General features: G+C 42.3%; 1 protein-coding gene across 1 annotated transcript; it reads left to right on the top strand.

Moving 5' to 3' along the window:
* The first annotated feature begins 14668 nt into the window (after positions 1 to 14668).
* Positions 14669 to 16360, top strand: LOC116542372 (histone-lysine N-methyltransferase SETD1B-like). The gene is made up of 2 exons (XM_032267252.1): positions 14669 to 15210; positions 15241 to 16360. Exons 1-2 carry the CDS (start codon positions 14869 to 14871, stop codon positions 16255 to 16257), a joined length of 1359 nt encoding a protein of 452 aa, XP_032123143.1. The 5' UTR covers positions 14669 to 14868; the 3' UTR covers positions 16258 to 16360.
* The last annotated feature ends 224 nt before the right edge of the window (positions 16361 to 16584 follow it).

Genomic DNA, 16584 nt, shown 5'->3' with positions numbered 1-16584 from the left:
AGAGGTACCAGACTGATTTCAATGAGACTGGTTGGACAGTAGGTGTAGCCCAAGGAGGGCAAACCAAGGCAGGGTGGGGTGCTGCCTCCCCAGGGAAGTGCAACCGACCGGAGGATTGAGGAATTCCCCATACCCCTGCCCTGCACTCCGGTTCAGATACCAAACTTCTCCCATGGCCTCTGCAACACACAGACCAGGAGATCCCCACCAGGCTGAAAATCACCATGAGTTAACAGCGCAGATCTAAGCGGCAGCTCCAGCCAGCGCCGTGGGTTGTGAGCACAGATCTGGGTGGACATCTTGACTAGCACCGAGAGCGCATCTGGGACAGAGCTACCCACTCCACAGAAAGAGGGGGAGCTGAAAGCAGGGAGACAGGTGATACAGCTGGGTGGTTCCCACCCCCACAAAACCCAGCAAACTGAAGCCCTCTCGTTTGAAAGTTCTGCAGCCAGAGCACCAATTTGAGCTCAACCCAGGACAATGGAGTTCAGTGGGGAGAAGGGTGTCTGCCATTGCTGAGGTGGGTCTAAACCTATCTGTGTAAACAAAAGCCAGAGGAAGCTTACACAGGAGCTGGACTGAGTCCGTGACAGCCCAGCTGCACCTCTGCAAGTAGAAAAGGGACAGACTGCCTCCTCAAGTGGCTCCCTGACCCCTATATAACCAAAAAGATGCCTCATACATGAGACCTCTGTCTGACACTTGGCAGTTACCCTTCTAGGACGAAGCTACAAGAAGAAAGATCAGGCAGCAATCCTTGCTGTTCTGCAGCCCCCATGGGTGATTCCCAGGCAAGCAAGGTCTGGAGTGGACCTTCAGGAGTCCTACAGCAGAGGGGCCTAACTGTTAGAAGGAAAACTAAGAACACAAAGAAATAGCTTCAACATCAACAGAAAGGACGTCCACTCAGAGGACTTCATCTGAAATCACCAACTGCAAAGATCAAAGGTAGATAAATCCACAAAGATGGGAAGAAACCAGCACAAAAAGGATGAAATTATCAAAGACCAGAACACTTCTCCCCCTCAAAGGGATCACAACACCTAACTTGCAAGGGAAAAAAACAAGATGGAGAATGAGTCTGACGAACTGACAGAAGCAGGCTTCAGAAGATGGGTAATAACAAACTTCTCTGAGCTAAAGGAACATGTTCTAACTCAAAGCAAAGAAACTAAAACCTTGGAAAAAGATTAGACGAAATGCTAACTAGAATAACCAGCTTGCAGAAGAACATAAAGACCTGATGGAGCTAAAAAACACAGCATGAGAGCTTCACGAACCACATACAAGTTTCAAGAGGCGAATCGATCAGGCAGAATAAACTATATCAGAGATTGAAGATCAACTCAAGGAAATAAAACAAGAAGGCAAGATTAGAGAAACAAGAGTGAAATGAACCACGCCTCCAAGAAATATGGGATTATGTAAAGAAAAACCCTAATCTACGCTTGAACAGTCTACCTGAATGTGACGGGGAGAATGAATCCAAGCTGGAAAACACTCTTTAGGATATTATCCAGGAGAACTTCCCCAACCTAGCAAGGCAGGCCAACATTCAAATACAGGAAATACAGAGAATACCACAACGAGATTCCTCACGAAGAGCAACCCCAAGGCACATAATCATATGATTCACCAGGGCTGAAATGGAGGAAAAAATGCTAAGGGCCAGCAGAGAGAAAGGTCGGGTTACCCACAAACGGAAGCCCATGAGACTCACAGGAGATCTCTCGGCAGAAACCTTACAAGCCAGAAGTGAGTGGGGGCCAATAGTCAACACCCTTAAAGAAAAGAACTTTCAACTCAGAATTTTATATACAGCCAAACTAACCTTCATAAGGGAAGGAGAAATGAAATCCTTTACGGACAAGCAATTGCTGAGAGATTTCATCACCACCAGACCTGCCTTACAAGAGCTTCTGAAGGAAACACTAAACATGGAAAGCAACAGCCATTGCCTAAATGTACGAAATGGAAAGACCAAAGACGCAATGAAGAAACTGCATCAACTAACAGGCAAAACAACCAGCCAGTAACAAAATGGCAGGATCAAATTCACACATAACAATATTAATCTTGAATGTAAATGGGCTAAATGCCTCAATCAAAAGACACAGACTGGCAAATTGGATAAAGAGTAAAGACCCATCAGTGTGCTTTATAAAGGAGCTCCATCTCATGTGCAAAGACACACATAGACTCAAAATAAAGGGATAGAAGAAGACTTACCAAGCAAATGGAGAGAGAGAAAAAAAAAAAAAAAGCAGGCGTTGCAATCCTAGTCTCTGATAAAATGGACTTTAAACCAACAAAGATCAAAAGACACAAAGAAGGGCATTATATAATGGTAAAAGAATCAATGCAACAAGAAGAGCTAACCATCCTAAATATATATGCACCCAATACAGGAGCACCCAGATACATAAAGCAAATTCTTAATGACCAACAAAGAGACTTAGACTCACACACAATAACAGTGGGAGACTTTCACATTCCACTGCCAATATTAGACAGATCAACGAGAGAGAAAATCAACATGGACATACATGACTTGAACTCAGATCTGGACCAAGCAGACCTAATAGATATCTACAGAACTCTCCACCCCAAATCCACAGAATATACATGCTTCTCAGCACCACATCACACTTACTCTAAAATCTACCACATAATTCGAAGTAAATAACTCCTCAGCAAACGCAAAAGAACAGAAATCATAATAAACTGTCTGTCACACCACAGTGCAATCAAATTAGAACTCAGGATTAAGAAAATCGCACAAAACCACACAAATACATGGAAATTGAACAAGTTGCTCCTGAATAATAACTGAATAAACAATGAAATGAAGGCAGAAATAAAGATGTTCTTCAAAACCAACCAGAATGAGGACACGACTTACCAGAATCTCTGTGACACATTTAAAGCAGCGTCTAGAGGGAAATTTATAGCAATAAATGCCCATATGAGAAGTGACAAAAGATCTAAAATCGACACCCTATCATCAAAATTGAAAAAGCTAGGGGAGCAAGATCAAAAAAATTCAAAAGCTAGCAAGAAGACAAGAAATATCTAAGATAAGAGCAGAACTGAAGGAGATAGAGACACAAAAAAACCTTAAAAAAAAAAAAAGAATAAATCTGGGAGCTGGTTTTTTGGAAAAAAAAAAAATCAACAAAATAGACCCCTAGCCAGACAAATAAAAAAGAAAAGAGAGAAGAATCAAATAGATGCAATAAAGAATGATAAAGGAGATATCACCACCGATTCCACAGAAATACAAACTACCATCAGAGATTACTACACACAACTCTATGCATAAAACCACTAAACCTGGAAGAAATGGATAAATGCCTGGACACTTACATCCTCCCAAGACTAAACCAGGAAGAAATTGAATCCCTGAACAGACCAATAACAAGGTCTGAAGTTGAGGGACTAATTAATAGCCAACCAATCAAAAAAAGGCCGGGTCCAGACAAGTTTACAACCTCTACCAGACATAAAAAGAGAAGGTGCTATCATTCCCTCTGAAACTATTCCAAACAATACAAAACGAGGGAATCCTCCCTAACTCATTTTATGAGACCAACATCATCCTGATATGAAAACCTGGCAGAGATACAGCTAAAAAAGAAAACTTAAGGCCAATATCCATAATGAACATCAGTGCAAAAATCTTCAATAAAATACTGGCAAACCGACTGCTACAGCACATCAGAAAGCTTAACCATCACAATCAAGTAGGATGCAAGGCTGGTTCAATGTACACAAATCTATAGATGTAATCATCACATAAACAGAAGCAAAGACAAAAACCACATGATCATCTCAATAGATGCAGAGAAGGCCTTCGACAAAATTCAACAGCCCTTTATGCTAAAAACTCTCAATAAACTAGATATCAATGGAACATATCTCAAAATCATAAAAGCTATTTATGACAAACCCACAGCCAATATCACACTGAATGGGCAAAAACTGGAAGCATTCCCTTTGAAAACTGGCACTAGACAAGGATGTCATCTCTAACCATTCCTATTCAATATACTATTGGAAGCTCCAGCCAGTTCAATCAGGCAAGAAAAAGAAATAAAGGGTATTCAATTAGGAAAAGAGGAATTCAAATTATCTCTATTTACAGATGGCATGAATGTATATTTAGAAGACCCCATTGTCTCAGCCCAAAATATTCTTCAGCTGACAGGCAACTTCAACAAACTCTCAGGATAGAAAACCAATATGCAGAAATCATAAGCACTCCTATACACCAATAACAGACTAACAGCCAAATCATGAGCGAACTCCCATTCACAATTGCTACAAAGAGAATAAAATCCCTACGAATACAACAAAGGATGTGAAGGACCTCTTCAGGGAGAACTGCAAATTACTGCTCAAGGAAATAAGAGAGGACACAAACAGATGGAAAAACATCCCATGCTCCTGGTTACGAAGAATCAGTATCGTGAAAATGGCCATACTGCCCAAAATAATTTATAGATTCAATGCTATCCCCATCAAGCTACCATTGACCTTCACAGAACTGGAAAAAGCCACTTTAAATTTCATATGAAACAAAAAGAGAGCCAACATAGCCAAGACATTCCTAAGCAAAAAGAACAAAGCTGAAGCCATCACATTACCTGACTTCAAACTATACTACAAGGCTACAGTAATCAAAACAGCATGGTACTGGCACCCAAACAGAGATACAGACCAATGGAACAGAACAGAGGCCTTGGAAGTAATGCCACATATCTACAACCATCTGATCTTTGACAAACCTGACAAAAACAAGCAATGGGGAAAGGGGTCCCTGTTTAATAAATGATGTTGGGAAAACTGGCTAGCCATGTGCAGAAAGCTGAAACTGGATCCCTACCTGTCACCTTACACTATAATTAACTCCAGATGATTTAATGACTTAAACATAAGACCTAACACCATAAAAACACTAGAAGAAAACCTAGGCAAAACCATTCAGAACATACGCATAGGCAAGGACTTCGTGACTAAAACACCAAAACCAATGGCAACAAAAGCCAAAATGGACAAATGGGATCTAATTAAACTTAAGAGTTTCTGCACAGCAAAAGAAACAATCATCAGAGTGAACTGGCAACCAACAGAATGAGAAAAAATTTTTGCAATCTACCCATCAGACAAAGGGCTAATATCCAGAATCCATAAAGAACTAAAGCATATTTACAAGAAAAAAAAAAAAACCCATTCAAAAGTAGGCAAAAGATATGAATGCACACTTTTTAAAAGAGGATATTTATGAGGCCAACAAACATATGAAAAAATTCTCATAATCACTGGTTAATGGAGAAATGCAAATCATGCCAGTTACAATAGCGATCATTATAATATCTGGAGACACCAGATGCTAGAGAGGATGTGGAGAAATAGGAACACTTTTACACTGTTGGTGGGAATGTAAATTAGTTCAACCATTGTAGAAGACAGTGTGGCAATTCCTCAAGGATCTAGAAATAGAAAATCTATTTGACCCAGCAATCCCATTACTGGGAATATACCCAAAGGATTATGAATCATTCTATGATAAAGACACATGCACGCGTATGTTCACTGCTGCACTGTTTACAATAGTAAAGACCTACAACCAACCCAAATGCCCATCAATGATAGACTGGACAAAGAAAATGTGGCATATGTGTACCATGGAATACTATGTAGCCATAAAAAAGAATGAGTTCATGCCCTTTGTAGGGACATGGATAAAGCCGGAAACCATCATGCTCAGCAAACTGACAAGAAGAGAAAACCAAACATCACATGCTCTCTCTCATAGGCGGGTGTTGAACAATGAGAACACATGGGCAGAGGGAGGGGAACGTCAAACACTGGGGTCTGTTGAGGGCTGAGGGGCCAGAGGAGAGACAGCGGGGGATGGGGAGGTTAGGAAGGGATAACATTGGGAGAAATGCCTGATATAGGTGATGGGGGGATGGAGACAGCAAACCACCATGGCATGTGTGTGCCTATGCAACAATCCTGCAACACCTGCACATGTACCCCAGATCTTAAAATACAATAAAACTTTAAAAAAAGAAAGAAATGTATAGAACCAGCATGACACATTCAGATAATTGTTATTAGCTGAACAATAGTAGTAAACAGGGTTTCAGAAATGCCTAAGAAAAAAGAATAGTGGAGACAATACAGCCTACAGAGTGGATTGTGTGCTATACTAAGAAGTTTGAATTTTACTATGGGCAACTAGGAAACTAAAGGGTTTTAATCCATTAAAAAAAAAAACTCACTGAATTTTGGAAAATCACTTTGATTTCAGTATGGAAGAGACGGGTTAAGAAGGGGAGATGGGTTTAAGAGGTTACAACATGAGAAAGAAAACAAACATTGCAGCAAAAAGGTACAAATATAAAAGATATCAGCAATATTAAATCTAACGAATTTTGTCACAATAATGGGCACAAAATGATAACACAGTATTTAGCAAATAAACGGATGAATAATTGATTAGATGTGGAGATGAGAGGAAACAGCTCAAAATTCTAGGCTTATCTGACTGGACATTATCTTTTTCCCCCAGACATAATATTTGCCTTTCATTGAGGGCCAACATTATATCTGGGGGAAAAGATCATAAACTTAGCACATCAAGCTAACTTTGAGGTGCATATAGAGAGCATAGGCAAGGGTGTTTACTGTTCAAAGGAGTATGAAATGCAAAGGCAAAGTCTGAAAGAGAGATGATGATTTGGAAATTGTCAGTACTGGAATGATGATCAAATTTTCCACCAAAAACAAGTGAGGTCACCTGGAAAAGATGTACAACAGGGAAAGAAAGGCTAGGGGCACTGTACCGGTATCACCAACACTTAAAAAATGGATGGGAGAAAAAGAGGGGGGTTGGCGCATAGAACATATAATCCAAGAGTAAAGAAGAGAATTTTAAAAGTAATTCGAAAGAAAATTTGACGATAACAAGCAGTAGTGTCAAATTCCACATACAAGTAAACTAAAAACTACAAAAAATAATTGGGAGTGGTAGTTTACAAATTTGCTCACCTGTGCAGAACAGTTTTAGGAGACAAGATGGGGTACAGAAACCTGACTACAGCAGGTTCAAGAATAAAGAGATAAACAGGAAACACACCCTATTCTTTCAAGACAAAAAAAAAAACAAACAAAAAACGGTAACTTGACACAATATAGAGGGAATCTTCTTTGTTTTTTTTGTTTTTTGTTTGAAATAGGGTCTCCCTCTGTCACGCACCCAGGCAGGAGTGAAGTGGTGCAAACACAGCTCACTGCAGCAAACACAGCTCACTGCAGCCTCGACCTCCTGGGCTCAAGCAACCCTCCCACCTCAACCTCCCCAGAGGCTGGGATTACAGGTGTTACCACCACACCTGGCTATTTTTTGCATTTTGTTTTGTAAAGAAATGGTTTCCACCACGTTGTCCCAGCTGGTCTTTAATTCCAAAGTTCAAGGAATCCACCTGCCTCCGCCTCCCAAAGGGTTGGGATTACAGTCATGAGCCACCATGCCTGGCCTGGGTTTTTTTGTTTTGTTTTCATTTTGGGCCCTCTTTTCTGCAGGAAAAGAGCTAAAAAAGAAGGTAAGAAAATAGCGGAGACAATATTTGTAACAAGATCCTACGATGAGATCAAGGTGGGCTTCCAGTCCCATTAGGAGACTGAAAATGCTAACTGTGAAAACAAGGCACGAGTTCCGATTTACAGCTGGGTCCAGAAGAAGGTGGCAGCTTGATGGGAATGCTGAACATTGTGCCTATGGTAGCCATAATAATTGCAGGCCCCACTCACCCACCTAAGTCAGGACTGGCTAAACCTGAAAGGTGTGGCAATCGTACCTGCAGCTGAATGGGGCTGGAGGAAGTAAGGACTAGGTCTTACTAAATGTTATGAGTAAACTCAACCAACAAAAACATACAGAACTTGAACAATACAGTAATTTCAAAAACATAAGCATAGTGAAAATATCTATCACATACACTCAATAGCCTAATTAAAGACTCATTTTTTTAATAATCAGTATCTAGCACAGAGCCAGGTACATAACAGATGTTAGTACATACAAATCAATAACCTCCTGGGGCTGGCTCAGGCTACTATCTCAAGAGACAGGAACACCTGTGGAAGAAAGGCTATGTAGGGTCTCCATGACCTAGGCATGAAATTGTCCTTTCTATGCAACCAGAGGGTGGAAAGGCTTAACTGTCCCTGCTGAAAAGTAAAGAGGAGAACAAGACTATAAGGGCGCTTAATGAGAACTCATTTTTACCAAGTAGGTGTATGTGTAGCACTGTGTTACTCACTATAAGAATTATCATATCTTAGGCAGGGTGCAGTGGCTCACACCTGTAATCCCAGCACTTTGGGAGAGGCCAAGGCAGGTAAATCACCTGAGGTCAGGAGGTCAACATCACCCTGGCCAACATGATAAAACCCCGTCTCTACTAAAAATACAAAATTAGCCAGATGTGGGGGAGCATGCCTGTAATCCCAGCTACTTGGGAGGCTGAGGCAAGAGAGTCAAAAGAATTTGAAAGGCGGAGGTTGCAGCAAGCCAAGATTATACGACTGCAATCCAGCCTGGGTGAGAGAGACTCTGTCTCCAAAAAAAAAAAAAAAAAAAAAAGGAATTATCGAATTTTAACTTCTTGCCTTAACAACAAGAAAGGTATATTTATTCCCATTTCAAAGATGAAGAAATAGCTTTAGAAAAGTTAAGTAATTTGTCCAAGTTCATACAGAGAGTAAGGGATCAGGTTCAGTGGCACTGAATACGGTAGGAGAAGCTGGTGGCGTCAATAGCATAGCAGCAGAAGCTAACACTTTTATAGCTCTTACTATGTACTATGCAATATTCTAAGGAATTCACATATATTAATTCATCTAATCCTCGCAAATTAATGAAGTAAACATAATCTTTATTTTACAAATGAAGAAACTAAACAGGGTCACACAACTAGTAAGTGTGGGGCCAGGATTCAAATTTAACCATTAACCTATACAGCTGCTCTCCAACTATTTTTCTTAAGGTAACACTCAATGTATCTGTGTCTCCCAAACTGCAGATCATGACATCAATTTCTTGGTTAATGACAAGGAGATTTTGTTGGTAAATACAAGGAATAGAATAGAATGAACTATCTCATTCCTTTCCCAGTACCTTCACTAGTGCTGGACAAGATGACTGAGGTACTGGAGGTGACAAACTAAAGGACAAGCTTAGGTAATGGCTGCATTTAGTTTTGAAATGGGTGGTGGAGGGGGGAATAATCAAATTTAACATTGTAAAATATTTAAGAATGTATTTATGGAGCACAAATCAGAAAACCTATTTCTTTTGTAAGTGCAGAAGTTACATAGAGAAAATATTTAAGAATTACTCAAAGCAACCGCAGAGTTAGTTTCAATGAAAAAAACCAAAAGAACAATCAATTTTCTTAAGAAATAATACTTTAGGAAAGCTTTTAGAATATGAGGAAAAAAGGTGGGGGAGGGGTGGGGAAGAAGTAGAAAGTTAAAGAAAATGCTCAATTTAAGTTTAATAAGCCAAAAATTTTAAACCAAACACAAGCATGCAAAAACAGAGGGGGAAACATGATGTCACCAGAGCCTCCTGAGGAACTGAAAACAAATATACAAATTGCAGTTTTATCAAGAATATCACAGTTAAAAAAAATTATTTTTAACAATGAACTATAAGATGGACAGGAACTGTATCTCAAAATAACTTTTTGCACAAACATAGCTAATGCCAAGAAAATGTAGCACTGAAAGAAAATCACACAACTACCACAAACAAAGAATTAAAAGACTCTTAAACATTAAGCAAAGAAAATACTTCTCACCACCTCAAGAAACTAAAGGTGGCTGAGAAATCTACAGAGAAAAGTGAAAAACAATGTTCTAAACAAGGCAATGACGTAAAACCAATGGAAGTACACCGGGGTGGTGCAGGGAGAAGTTTTGAAAAGCAAGCGGAGAAAGAAATCTTAAGTAAAGGGAGAGATAGTGAACTGAAAGCCAGTCAGCTTGATAATTAAAAGGAAGTTAAGAAACAAATACAAATTCTGTAAACAAGCCAGCCAGTGAAAGATTAGACTATAAAATAGTAAACAGTATTACACTGACTCAGCTTTCTGAAGCCAGCCCTCATAAATGGGATCAGTGCCCTTATAAAAGGCTTATTTTCCCTTTCCACCATGTGACAACACAGCTATTAATATAAGGTATAATGTCCAAGGAAGAAGGCCCTCAGCAGACATCAAATCTGCTAATACCTTGGACTTCCCAGCCTCCAGAAATGTAAGCAAAGAATTTCTGTTGTTTGTAAGTTGCCCAATCTAAGGTATTTTGTTAGAGCAGCCCTAATAGACTAAGAGAAATACAGTAAAATTATTTTATATACATATTTTTGTTTTAATAAGGATCTCATATAAGGAAAGCCAACACAGAACCTAAGATGGAAACAGCTTCTGTGGCTTCTTAATGTTCAGTTGCTTTCTTAAAATTAATTTGTCATATCGTAAAGCTGTCTTTTCTCTCTTAATAATGGGTAATTTATCCTTGCCCCAACAATAAAAATACAATAGACAATATCAGAAAACATCATACATAGTGAGACTGTTTTTGATACTCAATTTCAGTTATATCTCTGGATATATGTGTACCACGTAAAATACATTTCTATTGCGTCACAGTCAAAAAAAGCTTGATGAACACTACACTACACTATGAAATGTGGGAGTCTTTCCCACAAGAAGTGAGCAAAGAGCCCCTGAGATTCCAGGTTAGGAACTGGCACTAGAGCACTTCATAAAGCATCAGGGAAGCTTTGACAAGCAAGGTAGCTAAGAGTTTGTTGGACTGAACCAGCCCAAGACAGCTCCGCTGCCCTGTTACAGAGACACCACTCTATAGAATCACTTGGTTAACTTCTTTAAGGCAAAACAGAAGTATTTGACAATCGACTATTAAAGACTAATCGCTGTTCCACAAAAAGGTCTTTTTCAAACATGCCTCTTTAAATTCCCTTGAACATTACAAGAGTAAAAATACATATGGGCAAAAATATTTTTATGTAAATGTCTAAGAAATTTTTTTCTGTATAGGCACTCTTTGAAAAATAAAGACCCTACCAATGAACTTTTAACATACACAGAAACCTTGCACACTAGCTCCCACTCACCTAGAGGACTGCTATCCTCATTATTCCTACTCCTAGAGTGCTTCTCCAATAACTAGCAGGCCTGAGGAGATACTGCCAGCTAATGGCAAGTGCAATGAACTATGTCTTGTGGCCCTGTTTCCACACCTCACCTTGGCTCCTCTACCTTCAACATTAGGCCTCAAAAAGATTGGATGCACAAAAGTCACCATTTTGCCTATCTTGCTCTCATGAGTGATCCATCCCACACAATCTCTTATTCCAGCACTATCCATAGAACATGGTGCCATAAGAAATGTTCACTAACTGTCCTTACCCAATACATACACCTGCCCTGTCAATACAGTAGCCACTAGCCAAATGTGGAACAAGCATTCGTCAATTAGTTGCAATGACATTTCCAAGCATTAGATTTTCTCCTTTCTTATTAAATTAATTATAAAATACTCTATATTTTAAAATTTCTGGGCCAGGCATGGTGACTCATGCCTATAGTTCAAGCTACTTGGGAGGCTGCAGTAGGGGGATCACTTAAGCCCAGGAGTTCGAGTCCAGGCTGGGTAATATACTAAGACCCAGTGTCAAAAAAAGAGCCAGGCACAGTGGCTCACACCTGTAATCCCAGCACTTTGGGACTTTGGGAGGCCCAGGCGAGTGGTTCACTTGAGGCCAGGAGTTCGAGAACAGCCTGGTCAATAGGGTGAAACCCCATCTCTACCAAAAATACAAACATTAGCCAGGCATGGTTGCAGATGCCTGTAATCCCAGCTACTCAGGACACTGAGGCACAAGAATCGCTTGAACCTGGGAAGCAGTGATCTGAGATCACACCACTGTACTCCAGCCAGGGAGACAGAGTTAGACTCTGTCTCAAAGAAAAAAAAAAATTCTCCCTATAATTCTACCACCCACGCACAACTATACAACTATTCTATCACATATCCTTCTACATTTGGCTACTGGCTACTGTACTGACAGGGCAGATATATGTATTGGGTATGTATCTTTAGGAGGTACTCATGTACCCTTCTAAATTTCATCTACACACACAGTCAGTTATATTAACTCTCTAGATACACTTTAATGTATTGCTTTTAAAATATTATTGTTTTATAAATATATCCCACAGTTCTACAGTTATATTTGTTATTTTAAGGGCTATAATATATTACATTGAATTAATGTGCTATAAATCATTTAACCACAGATGACTGGACCAAAGATTATAAATATCTTTATCCTTCAATGTACACTTTTAAAGCTACCCTGGCAAAATGAATACAGAGGAGGTAAGAGTAAAGAAACGTATCATATGATGAAAAACTGATGCACTTATAAATGGTTCAGCCTAACAAAGCCAAGAGCATACATAACTGCTGCTGTCAAATAGTTTAAGATACTATATAGAGAGTCAAAATAGTTTAAGTCGTGACAAACAGGCAGAACTAGATCAATGAACAGAAATAAGAAAAGGGCAGTTTTCAGCCCAAAATACGGAAAACTTTTCAAACTATCAAAATTATTCAACAAAGTAAACTACATAAAAAACACTAAGCTGTTCATATGGGAAAGCATTAAAAAAAATAAGCTAGATAAGCACTTGCCAGAGATAGTGCAGACTCTTACAACAGGTAGGAGACAACATTAGATAACTTCTTAGGTCTCCTTTCACTCAAATATTCAAATATTTATTAATCACCTGCTATAATCCTAGCGATGCGCTAGGTATACAAAAGTGCACAAAACAAACAGGGTCCCTATGCTTTTTCCACTTATAGCCTAGTGTAGGAAATAGAGAAAAAGAAAAAATAATAATTACAAATCACAAGTGCTGTAAAGGAAAATGATAAAATGCTATAGTAAAAATAACAAACTGAGCATCAAGAGAGGCCTCTCCTTGATAGGAGAATATTTAAAGTTGTGGACTAAAGAAGAGTTAAGCTATGCAGACAGTGCTCTGGAGCAGTGGAAAGCCACTTAATATATAAGCTGGGGAGTGACACAATCTGATTTACATTTCTAAAAGATCATTCTGGCTGTTATATGGAGAATGAATAGGAAAAAAAAAATGCAGAAGCAGGAAAATCAGGTAGGAAACTAGGTAGGTGTCCAGATGAGAAACAAGATGGACTAGGCTGGTTGAAGTCGATGGATAAAAAGGTATATCAAGTTTCTTTCTTTTTGTTGAAACAAGGTCTCTCTCTGTCGTCCAGGCTGGAGTACAGTGGGGTGATCACAGTTCACTGCAGCCTCAACCTCCTGGGCTCAAACAATCCTCTCAGCTCAGCCTCCCTAGGAGCTAGGACCACAGGTACATGCCACTACACCTGGCTAACTTTTTAATTTTTGTAGACAGGGGGTCTCTCTGTGTTGCCCAGCCTGGTCTTGAACTCCTGAGCTCAAGTGATCCTCCTGCCTCCCCAAGTGCTGGAATTACAGTCATGAACGACTTCAACCCAGCCAACAGAAAGGTTTCAAGATATATAGGGGAGACAGACACTACAGGACTCAGTGATGGGTTAAACGCAAAGAATAAAGTTAAAAGAGAACTCAAATAAGCTTCAGATTTCTGGCTTCAACAACTAATGGGATTGTGCTGTCATTTTCTGAGACAAGAAAGTTTAGGGGAGGCATGGATGTGAATCAAAACAGGAATCCAACTTTAAGTCTCAATGATTGTCTTTCTACCCTTAATAGAAAGTTTCTACTAAAAATTGCTCATGATTCATTCTTTGCTCTTTAAAAAGCAATCTGTGGAAGGGGAAATACTGTAAAGGTGACTGGGCCAATTGAAAAAAAAATTGGAATACAAACGGTAGATTATTGCATCAATGTTAAATTTAGTGAGGTTCATACTGTACAATTTTTAAAAAATCCCTATGCTTGGGAAATATATGTTGAAGTAGTCAGGAAGTAAGTTGCCATGATATGCATGTAAACATACATACACACACACACACACACACACACACACACATTAATATATACAGATATATGAAAGAGAACAAACAATAAGAAAATGGCACAAAATATTAACAACAAGTAAACCTGGATAAAGAGTATTTAGATATTCTTTGTACTCTTCTTGGTCTTGCAACATTTCTCTGAGTATAAGTTAACAAAATGAAAAAAATACAAAAAACGTTTTTTAAGACAGTCCCAGATTTATCGTATTCACGCCAAATAATTCAAATTCCTTTAAACTCATATGTATTTCCCTCCTCAAACCACTCCATCATGTCTTATCCATTACCCAGAGTAGTGTCCCCATCAGGGAGACAAGGAACATATACAACATGCTCTATAAAGAAATGGCATATCCTTAGCGGTGTATTGTGGGATGTGGGGCTACTGGGAGCCGAGCCTCCGCCCCCAGCCGCCTCCGGGCGGCAGCAGTGGTGGTGGCGGCGGCGACAGCTCCCGGCCAGGCAGCCACGGCGGCGGTGGCGGTGCCCTCCACTCCCAGTCCCCGGTCCGGCCGCCCGGGCCTCGGCTCCTGCGGGGGACACCATGTGCTGGCTGGAGGCGCAGGGAGACCGGCGCCCGGCAGGGATGTTGGGTTAACAGCATGGAGAACAGTCACCCCCGCCCCCACCACCACCAGCAGCCCCCCTACGCAGCCCGGCCCTTCGGGCGAGAGGAGGAACCACCATTGGAGAAGTTACAAGTTGATGATTGACGCGACTCTCAAAAAGGGGCATCATAAACTGTACCGCTACGACGGGCAGCATTTCAGCCTGGCGATGTCCAGCAACCGCCCAGTGGAAATTGTTGAAGGTCCCCGGGTCGTTGGGATCTGGACCAAAAACAAGGAGCTGGAGCTGTCGGTGCCCAAATTCAAAATCAATGAGTTCTATGTGGGGCCGGTGCCTCCGAAGCAGGTGACATTTGCCAAGCTGAATGATAACATCCGAGAAAACTTCCTAAGGGATATGTGCAAGAAGTATGGGGAGGTGGAGGAGGTGGAGATTTTGTACAACCCCAAGACCAAGAAGCACCTCGGCATTGCCAAGGTGGTCTTTGCCATCGTCCGGGGTGCCAAGGAGGCCGTTCAGCACTTGCACAGCACTTCTGTCATGGGCAACATTATCCACGTGGAGCTGGACACCACAGGCGAAACCCGAATGCGGCTCTATGAACTGTTGGTCACTGGCCGTTACACCCCTCGGACCCTCCCAGTGGGCGAGCTGGATGCTGTCTCTCCAATCGTGAATGAGACCCTGCAGCTGTCAGATGCCCTGAAGCGCCTGAAGGATGGAGGCCTGTCTGCAGGCTGTGGCTCTGGCTCCTCCTCTGTCACCCCCAATAGCGGTGGGACACCCTTTTCCCAGGACACGGCTTACTCCAGCTGCCGCCTGGACACACCCAACTTCCACGGACAGAGCACCCCGCTCACGCCGCGCCTGGGCTCCCCCTTCTCACAGGACTCCAGCTACTCCAGACGCCAGCCCACACCCTCATGCCTCCTCAGCCAGGACCCTACACTGAGCTTCAAGGCCCGGCGCCACGAGAGCAAGTTCACGGATGCCTACAACCGCCGCCACGAACATCATTATGTCCACACTTCTCCCGCGGTCACTGCAGTGGCCGGGGCCACAGCTGCCTTCCGGGGTTCCTCAGACCTCCTATTTGGAGCAGTCAGCGGCACTGGGGGCAGCAGCGGCCCCCGCTTCAAGGCCCAACCACAGGATTCGGCCACATTTGCCCACACTCCACCGCCTGATCAAGCAACTCCAGCTCCTGGATTCAAGTCTCCTTTCTCTCGGTATCAGACCCCAGTGGCCCACTTCCCTCCACCCCCAGAAGAGCCGACCACCACAACCGCCTTCGGGGCCCGTGACGGAGGGGAGTTCGGGAGGGCACCGGCACCCCCACCCCTGCCACCTGCTGAGCCACTGGCCAAGGAGAAGCCAGGCACGCCCCCCCGGCCCACCTCCTCCCGACACCAACAGCATGGAGCTAGGCAGCTGGCCCACCTTCGGCTGGAGTCCCGAGCCCTTCGACAGTCCCAGCGCGCCCACGCTGGAGTCGTCCCCTTTGGGACCGGAGAAGCCGCATGACAGCCTGGACTCACCCATCGAGATGCTGCTGAAGGAGCAGCGCGCAAAGCTGCTCTTCCTGCCGGTGCCCGACTCGGACACTGAGCTGCAGACGGAGGGCAGCCCCATCTCCTCCTCCTCCCAGCTCTCCCCGCTGGCCCCCTTCGGCACCAACTCCCCAGCCCAGCTTCCGCGGCCCCACGCCCTCCTCCTCGCGCCCCTCCAGCACCGGCCTGGAGGACATCAGCCCAATGCCTTTGCCAGACTCTGACGAGGACAATGAGCTCAACCTGAGCCTTGGGCGTCGGCTTCCACCCGAGCCCGGCCCCCCGGACCCTGCTGGGCTTC

Source organism: Sapajus apella, unplaced genomic scaffold, assembly GCF_009761245.1.
Source record: "Sapajus apella isolate SASKATOON/1434 unplaced genomic scaffold, GSC_monkey_1.0 scaffold167, whole genome shotgun sequence".
NCBI classification, from domain to species: Eukaryota; Metazoa; Chordata; class Mammalia; order Primates; family Cebidae; genus Sapajus; species Sapajus apella.
The sequence above is the reverse complement of the archived record's forward strand: the minus strand, read 5'-3'. Positions and strand labels throughout refer to the sequence as shown.